Source organism: Drosophila virilis, chromosome 2 (genome assembly GCF_030788295.1).
Source record: "Drosophila virilis strain 15010-1051.87 chromosome 2, Dvir_AGI_RSII-ME, whole genome shotgun sequence".
In the NCBI taxonomy this organism is placed as follows: domain Eukaryota; kingdom Metazoa; phylum Arthropoda; class Insecta; order Diptera; family Drosophilidae; genus Drosophila; species Drosophila virilis.
The window spans coordinates 35179410-35188773 of NC_091544.1; the positions used below are offsets into that span (position 1 = coordinate 35179410).

Here is a 9364-nt window from a genome sequence, read left to right on the forward strand (position 1 = left end):
GATTCCGTCCCAATTAATCAAACTGCCTCAGCCCCGTCAGCTCCTGGCCGCAAAGGTAGACCTGCGCGCAATCTTGCCCAGATTGCTAAAAACAATCATTGTGCCTCGTTAGCTCCTCCAACTCCTGTATTACCTACAGCCCTATCAGCGCCTTCTTTAACGGTAGTTGCCCCTCGTAGGCAGGTTTTTGTGTGTCGACTTTCGTCGGACACCACTTCTAAGTCATTGGCAGCCTATATTGCTAGCAAATCTTCTGCTAGCGTGTCAATAACCAAATTTAATTTCTCCACCCCTCGTGAAATATCATCATTGAAAATAAATGTTTCACATGATATGTTCCCAATTATTTGTGATCCCAAATTTTGGCCTCCACACATGATTGTTCACGAGTTCAAGCCTAAAAAGAGTAACCAGCCTCTTACCCTTCCAGTCCCTTCAATACAGGGTATCATTTCTGCCCCAAAAAACTAGCTTCATCTTCTGACCAAATCTTTATTGATTATCAGAATGTCAGAGGTCTCACTTCAAAGCAAAAAATCTTTTTATTGCCAGCACTTCCTTCGATTCGGACATAATAGCATTTTCAGAAACATGGTTAAGCTCAACCATATCTGATTTTGAGATATTACCGAATAACTTTATTTTGTTTAGAAATGATCGGTCGAGGTGGTGGGGTGTTAATTGCCGTTAAAGCCACTCTCCAGTCTGAACTATTCTGTTTTAGTACGCCTACTGACGCTGAGATTGTCTCAGTTAAGGTGTCTTTTCCTACACGGAATATCTATGTAACATGCTCTTATGTCCCACCTTCTTCTGATATTCAAGTTTATATGAATCATATTACTTGTATTAAAGAAGTTCCTTCACACGTGCGGGATAATGACCTATTATTGGTGTTGGGTGATTTTAATTTGCCGAACATCTCTTGGTCATTATTCACTGCTGAAAATTATCTAGTGCCCTCAGCACAGCACGATTTTTTAGACTGCATACTTGATCTTTCGTTGTTTCAAATCAATTCAATTTCTAATCATATGAATAGAACACTTGACCTTGTATTTGTTAACGACTACCTTATTTCTAATGTGTCTAGGTCCCCTCCTTTATCTCTTCCTGAGGATGTCTATCATCCAACTTTAGAGATTGCAATGCTAAATTGTATACCTTTCATTTCGTGCTCATCAGCCAATAAGCCCCACTATTGCTTTCGCAAAGGAAATTATTCTTTGCTGAATCAGCTTATTTATTCAACCGATTGGTCTTTCTTATATGACTCAGTTGATATGAATACAGCCATTAATTCTTTTTATATCACCCTAAACTCTCTCTTAGATGTGTGTATTCCTAAGTCAATTCCTTTGACTACTTTTTCAAAACCACCCTGGTTTACTCCCAGATTATCACGACTAAAAAATGTAAAATCCAAATATTTTAAAAAGTTTAAAAAGTCTGGTTCGTGTACAGACTTGGCTAAATATTACATAGCCAAGTCGAACTTCTTTCTTCTTAATTCTCAATGCTGTGAGAATTATCTAATTCGTTGTAAAAGGCAATTCGCCCGAAATCCGAGACAGTTTTATAATTTTGTAAACTTGAAGCGTAAATCTTCAAGTTTGCCATCTTCTTTTTTTCTTGGGATGGATAAAGCTAGCAATGACACTGATTCTGCTAACCTCTTTGCTAATTTTTTCCAATCAACTTACTCTTCAGTCTGTCCTAATACTAATTCTTACCCTTATACTATTTCCTCCGCTAGTTCTATACCTCCCCCCATTATTTCACACTCCTCTCTCCTATTAGCTATAAACTCTCTAAAATCTTCTTACTCTCCTGGGCCGGACAATATCCCTAGTTGTCTACTCAAGGAGTGTAGTTCTTCCCTTTTCTATCCATTGCTTAAGCTTTTTAATCTATCCCTTGAAACTTCTGTCTTTCCATCTCTTTGGAAAGAATCTTATATCATTCCTCTTCACAAGAAAGGTGGGAAGTCTGATATACAAAATTACAGGGGCATTGCAAAACTGTCTGCTATTCCTAAATTATTTGAAAAAATAATCACTTCGAATTTGCAGCATTTCTGCAAATCAGTTGTTTCCCCTGTTCAACATGGATTCGTAAAGAATCGGTCAACTACGACCAATCTGCTTGAGTTTACTTCCTTGGTAAATGATGCTTTCCTTTCGAAAATGCAAACTGATGTCATTTTCACTGATTTCAGTAAGGCGTTTGACTCTGTGCACCATGACATTTTACTTTTTAAACTTGACCGAACAGGTTTCCATCTGTCCCTTTTACTTTGGATTAATTCTTATTTAAAAGGTAGGACCCAAAGAGTAATACTGAGGTTGACTACCTTTAAAGGGGTTCACGTTACTTCTGGTGTTCCTCAAGGTAGTCATCTTGGACCTTTACTCTTTACACTTTTTATAAATGATCTTCCCTCTGTTATATCATATGCCCGTGTACTCATGTATGCGGACGATGTCAAACTTTTTCTATCATACACTAACCCCCTACATCATTCTCGTCTACAAGACGATTTGAACGCTATGCAACTTTGGTGTTCGGCCAATCAATTGCATCTAAATTGTTCAAAGTGTATGTTTATGACTTTTAATCGTACTACACCATATCTTGTCAGTTATACAATCGACAATATCCCTTTGCAACGTATACCAACAGTTAAGGATCTAGGCGTTATTTTTGATTCTAAAGTCTGTTTCAATCTTCATATAGATACCATTGTTAATGAGGCAAAAGGTGTACTTGGACTCATTAAACGATGGTCTAAAGAGTTTAACGATCCTTTTATAACAAAACTTCTGTACATCTCTCTTGTTCGCCCTATCCTTGAATACTGCTCTTGCATCTGGTCTCCACAGTATAACAACAGCCAGGATCGTATTGAATCTGTTCAGAAGCAATTTCTGCTTTTTGCCTTACGAGGTTTAAATTGGGACCCTAATCTTCGGTTGCCGTCCTACTCCAGCAGACTGCTTCTTCTCAACCTTCCGTCGTTAATCAACACGTAGGACAATGCTCGGTGCTGTCCTTCTACATAAGTTGATTATTGGCGACATAGATTGTCCTTTTCTGCTAGGGCGTCTTCAATTCTCTGTTCCGGCTAGACTAACCAAAAATTATCGCCCCTTATTACTATCTACGTGCACAACAGACTACGCTATGCACAATCCTTTTCGCGTGCTATGAAAAAATTCTAATAGTTTGCATCACGTTTTCTCTACCGAACTGTCTCTACCCCTAATAAAATCGTTGCTTTCAGGATACCTTCGGGAAGTCGCTGACCATTCCCAGCTATGAGCAGGGGCATAGCTTGCCGGACAGGCTGAAAAATTTTCCCCCACCGTGTCGGTGATTTCCTATTACTTTTCTCCTATCCACTTAACACTCTTTATCTAACTTACATTGCTTTACTTTATTAACAATTTTCTTACTTTATTTTTTCCTATTTATTGTATTTTCTTTATTAATATAGCAAATTAAGATTATTTTTAATTTCACTTGAGATCACTTTTTTCCTACTTACAACCTTCTGCTTAGATGTAGGCTCTAATAGCGTCACTGACAAAATTAGCTGTGAAAAGGGGCACAGCTGGCCGGACTGGCAAATAAAACACCTCCATCGGTCGGTGATGCTATTAAGAAAATTGTATCCTTTAACTAGGCTTTTAGCATATAATTATATTGTACAATCTTTTGAATAATGAGGAAGACACTCGTTTTGTCGACCATTAATAAATAAATAAAAATAAAAAATAAAAAAAATAAAAATCAGTCGCACGCCGTCCAAAGTTAAAAGCGAAGCATCCCTGACCACTGCAGTCGGACGCACTAAGGCAACCATTAGCACAAGATCTAGTCCGATTTCCACGCGAGCTAATACCAAAACGGCCCAAAATATGACATACGCGCCCTTAATCAAGCTTATTGCTGTCACTGATCGGCTAAGTCAGTTTGAGGCAAAAATAAACACTCCTGGAGGCTTTGACCCGTCTGTCTATACGTGCCAGGTCCGTCGAGACCAAGTGCGAGCCTTGTGGGACAAGGTGGAAAAAGAGTACGAGGTTGGCTCAACAATAATCTCGGAAGCCGGTTCACTGGAAACCATTTCAGTTATGCAGTCCAAGTACGACTATTGTTACATGGTATATGAGAGATGCGCCGCTAAACTTAGCGAGCAAATCGATACCGCTAACGCCCAAAATAGACCATCCGCTCAGTCCACCATTCCGACATATGTTCCCACAGGGTGTCGCTTACCTCCTTGCGACACAGAAATCTTCAGCGGAGATTACATACGTTGGCCCACATTTCGAGACCTCTTTACCGCAATTTACATAAATAATCCTAGGTTATCAGAGGACGAGAAATTATTCCATCTCAATGCGAAAACCAGCGGTGAGGCTCAGGCGATTGTATCGAAGTCACCTTTGACTAACGATGGCTTCCGATCAGCCTGGTCCAATCTGACTGAGCGTTTTGAGAACCGAAAATTGTTAGTCAACAGCCAGCTCAAGATTCTTTTCAACCTGCAGCCAATCTCCCAAGAGTCTGGAACGGCAATTAAGGAACTTCAGAGCACCATTCAAGGTTGCTTAACAGCTCTGGAGTTATCCGAAATCAACATAGAAAACTGGGACTGTATCCTCGTGTTCCTATGTTCCTCCAAATTACCCAAATTAATACTCTCCTTATGGGAACAGTCCATCTCCAGAAAAAACGACATCACATCTTGGCTTGAGATAAACGCCTTTCTCTTAGAACGCTATCGCACTCCAGAAGCGATAGAAGAGCTTAAGCCAAGCGCAAATACTCCAGCGCACTCCAGAATTGTTCGAACAGAACCTCCTACCACTAGAAGGCTTAACTCATTTGAGAATAAGGTCGCTAACAAGCCGCAAGCCTGCAAATTGCGCTCCAGGGAGAATCACCCTATCCGTCTGTGCCCACGATTTCTCCAAATGCCCGTCAGCGAGCAGGCAACTTACATCAAACAGCAAAAACTATGTTTGAACTGTTTCGCTAGGGGTCATCAGTTAAGGGATTGCACAAGTGCTCACAATTGTTTTACGTGCAAGGGTCGTCACAATACGCTTTTGCATCGTAGTGACACTCCACAATTGAGCCCTACAGTAGTCTCCATGCCACAAGCAACAGCTCCCTCCAATCAATCCATACAGTCCACTCCATCCCAACAAACGAATGTTCACAATATGTTGCAATTAACACCCACGGTGTTCTCCATAGTACGGCTGTTATATATGTTCGCCATTTGTGTGTAAATTATACAGCTCGTGCACTGATCGACTCGGGATCAGAGGCAACATTTATTTCCGAGCGACTCTTCCACCTGATAAAGCTGCCGTACAAATCCGTACAGGCACAAGTATCGAAATTAAATTAAATTTTCGGGTGGATTTTAACAGGCCCAGTTTCAAAGACCGCATCCACCGCAATCTCGTCATTCTCGACTCGAATATCTGTCTCTCAAGAAGAGCAATTAGACGTCATTCTCACAAAATTTTGGGAGGTGGAGGACATTCCAGTCAAACTGGTAAAGAGCTCCGACTCCTTTTGTGAGAGTAATTTCATCCGAACAACAACAAGGAACGAGAATGGCAGATATGTAGTCATCCTACCTTTCCAAGAACCTAATCACATAGACTTAGGACATTCAAGATCTATCGCACTAGCTCAGTTTCTAAAGAACGAGAATCGTTTAAAAATAAACCCTTCTTTGAAAGAGCAGTACGACTCCGTGATTCGGAAGTACTTCGACTTAGGTCATATGACACAAGTTTCTCCAAACAGCAACCCCAATAATTTTTACCTGCCGCATCATGCTGTTTTTAAGCCCGACAGCACCACAACAAAGGTTCGCGTTGTGTTTAACGCCTCCAGCCCGTCTTCCAATGGCAAAAGTCTTAATGATATCCTACACACGGGACCAGTACTCCAATCCGATCTGACGTTTCAGATACTAAAGTGGCGATTCTACCTCTACGTTTTCAATGCCGATATAACCAAGATTAATCGGCAAATCCAGGTGGATCCAAGACATAAGCCCTACCAACGAATACTATTTCGCAATGAGAACGAAGAACTTTGCAACTTCGAACTCAATACAGTTACCTTTGGGCTAAATTGTGCCCCATACCTCCCAATCCGGGTCCTCCGTCAACTTGCTCGTGATATACGAGAACATTGTCCCATCGCATCCGATATAATCAAAATTATATGTATGTCGATGATGTTCTAGCAGGGGCACACACGAAGCCACAAGCAATTTCAGCCATTGCAGAACTCCGCATGGCACTCGACAGAGCTGGGTTCCCTCTGAGAAAGTGGACATCCAACACAAAGGAAGTGTTAAAAGGAATACCAAGGGACCACTTACTGTGTGCGGATTTCTTAGAAATCGAAGAGGCCAGCGTCGCTAAAACGCTAGGCATTCGATTGCAAGCCACAACAGACCAGTTTTTCTTTGCTCCGTCCAAAATGGTATCTCAGCCTTCGCTCACTAAACGTGAAGTACTATCACGGATTGCGAAATTGTTCGATCCTGCTGGATGGCTAGCACCTGTGATAGTTCGAGCAAAGATTTTCATGCCAGAGATCTGGCTCCAAGAGCTGGGGTGGGATGATTCCCTGCATCTCGTTCATCTTGGCATGAATTCCTAGCCGACTATCCCTCTCTCGAAGAGATCCGTATTCCAAGATGGGTCGATTTTCAGCAAAAGGCAAAGGTGCAGTTTCACGGCTTCTGCGACGCGTCCCAGCGCGCATATGGTGCTGCACTTTATTTGCGCGTCGAGATAAACGGATGCATTTCCACTCACCTTCTCGCAGCAAAAACGAGAGTCGCGCCAGTTAAGACGGTATCACTACCACGCTTAGAGCTGTGTGGCGCCGTCCTTCTTTCCGAGCTCACCACGGCTCCTATTCCTCAGCTCCCCATCAAGAGTAATGAAAATTTCAATTGGACAGACTCCACTATTGTTCTTGCCTGGTTGGATAAACCTCCATGCAAATGGTCTACCTTTGTGGCTAACCGGGTAGCCAAGATATCATCAACCAATGGCAAATGGTCCCATGCTCGATCCGAACATAACCCAGCTGACCTAGCTAGTCGGGGGGTTTCTCTTCGGGACCTATTGGGCAGCACTTTGTGGTGGCATGGACCGGAATGGTTACAACTACCACAAAACCAATGGCCAGTTCCTGTTACGGTACTTGAGACAGAGATTGAACAACGCGCAGTGAAGTGCAATGTCTCACAGCTACCCTCCTATAACCTTCTGGGACGATTCTCCAGATTCAAAAAGGCATTGCGAGTTATTGCATATGTCTGTCGGTTTATCCAGCGCTGTAGAAATCCAGCGATCCACTTTCCCGCCGAGCTCCGTAATGAAGAACTTACGAGAGTTCAGTTCCGACTTATCGAGTATACTCAACGCCAAGCTTATCCTAAGGAGTATAGCTGTTTGCTCGATAAGCAGCCAATTCAAGGATCAAGCAGCTTTTGCATTTTAACCCCTTTCATCGATCAAAGGGGTATTCTGCGATCCTGTGGACGGGTGAGAGCGTCAACCTCGTTAGGCTATGATGAGCGACACCCCATAATCATTCCGGCCAATTGTGATTTTTCACGCCTCCTGGTCCGATTTACCCACCTTATTTGTTTTCACGGAGGCAATCAGTTGGTAATGCGCCTCATAAGAGCCAAATACTGGATCCCAAAGCTCAAGGTCCTGGTAAAATCTACCATAAACTCCTGCAAGGTCTGTGTAATACACCGTAAACGACTCCAGACCCAACTTATGGACGAACTCCCAAGGGCGAGATCAACCTTTTCGCGACCCTTCACACATACGGGTGTAGACTTTGCCGGACCTTTCGATATTAAAAGCTACATTGGTAGAGCATGCAAAATTACCAAGGGTTATGTCTGTGTCTTCGTGTGTTTCAGCACGGAAGCAATCCATTTAGAAGCCACCACAGATCTAACCACGGAGAGATTCCTGGCCGCATTTTCGCGATTTATTGCAAGACGTGGCCTTCCACAACAGATGTACTCAGATAATGGGAAAACATTTGTGGGAGCGTCATCCGTTCTTTCGAGAGATTTCTTGCAAGAGACCAAAGAGCTCATCTTATCCAAGCATAGCCATCAAAACTTGTGTTGGCATTTCAATCCTCCTTGCGCTCCTCACATGGGCGGATTGTGGGAAGCAGGGGTCAAAAGCTTTAAGACCCAATTCTACAAGTCCACCGCAGCCTCAAAATATACATATGAGGAGTTCGCGACTCTCCTCTCCAAGATTGAAGCCTGCCTTAACTCCAGGCCAATCTCTCCAATGTCGGAAGATCCGACTGATTTATTGGCTCTAAGTCCAGGCCACTTCCTAGTTGGTGGCCCTCTTCTGTCAACTAACGAGCCAGTAATCAAAGAAGACGCTATTTCTATAATTAACCGTTGGCAGCGACTCAAAGCGCTCCACCAGCAATTTTGCTTACGGTGGAAGAATGAGTATTTGAAAGAGCTCCATAAGCGAAACAAATGGCAGTCCCCTACAAGGGACCTCCAAGTCGGTGATATGGTGATTATCAAGGAAGATAACATACCAATAAATGAATGGCGCCTTGGCCGAGTCCAGCTGACTTGCCCAGGCACAGATGACAAGGTCCGCGTAGTGGACGTGCTTACCGCTCATGGTGTCATCCGAAGGCCAATAGCCAAATTGGTCCTTCTTCCTACTGAGGCAAATAGCACCACCGACTAATCCTTAAAAGCAACTAATCCCTCTTTCAAAACAAAATCATCACATAGTAACACCTGTCCTACATCTTATTCTCCAGTTCACTCCTCTGTAGAGAACCAGCATGGCACCGTCAACAAAGGCATCCAATCAACGTCAAGGAACGGACTCTTTTAGATGCCGGGTGTGTAGAGGCATCCATGCACTACGCAAGTGTCAGCTCTTCTTGAAGCTCACGCCCGAGAAGCGTCTCCGAGCCGTGTTAATTAACAAATATTGCTCCAACTGCCTGGCTCATCAGCATGCAGGGGAATCATGCCGCAGTGGAGCCAAGTGCAAAATTTGCAAAAAGGACCAACACACCTTACTCCACATGCGTGATCCCCGTAGCGCTCGACCCTCTCGGTCAGACAACAAGCCCACAAGAAGAGCCTCTGGCTCCTCGCCCTCCAGCGGCACATCACCCCCAAGCCCGAGACGTGCTACTATACGGACGTCGCTTACGTCCCTTCTCCACCACAAGGGGGTCAGTATATTGCCCACCGCCATAGTTCTGCTCGACACCGGAAAAAAGACCCTTGAGA

General features: G+C 43.3%; 1 protein-coding gene across 1 annotated transcript; it reads left to right on the forward strand.

Moving 5' to 3' along the window:
• The first annotated feature begins 3920 nt into the window (after window positions 1–3920).
• LOC138910868 (uncharacterized) lies at window positions 3921–8804 on the forward strand. The gene is made up of 4 exons (XM_070206690.1): window positions 3921–5295; window positions 5448–5603; window positions 5766–6067; window positions 6756–8804. Exons 1-4 carry the CDS (start codon window positions 3921–3923, stop codon window positions 8802–8804), a joined length of 3882 nt encoding a protein of 1293 aa, XP_070062791.1.
• Window positions 8805–9364: the final 560 nt, after the last annotated feature.

What these genes read in the sequence shown, in the direction of transcription:
- LOC138910868 (XM_070206690.1), top strand. Translation starts at nt 3,921, where the DNA reads ATGACATACGCGCCCTTAATCAAGCTTATTGCTGTCACTGATCGGCTA. An exon ending in GTTATATATGTTCGCCATTT is followed by an intron (nt 5,296 to 5,447) that starts GTGTGTAAATTA and finishes GGATTTTAACAG; the next exon opens with GCCCAGTTTCAAAGACCGCA. An exon ending in CTCCGACTCCTTTTGTGAGA is followed by an intron (nt 5,604 to 5,765) that starts GTAATTTCATCC and finishes CTTCTTTGAAAG; the next exon opens with AGCAGTACGACTCCGTGATT.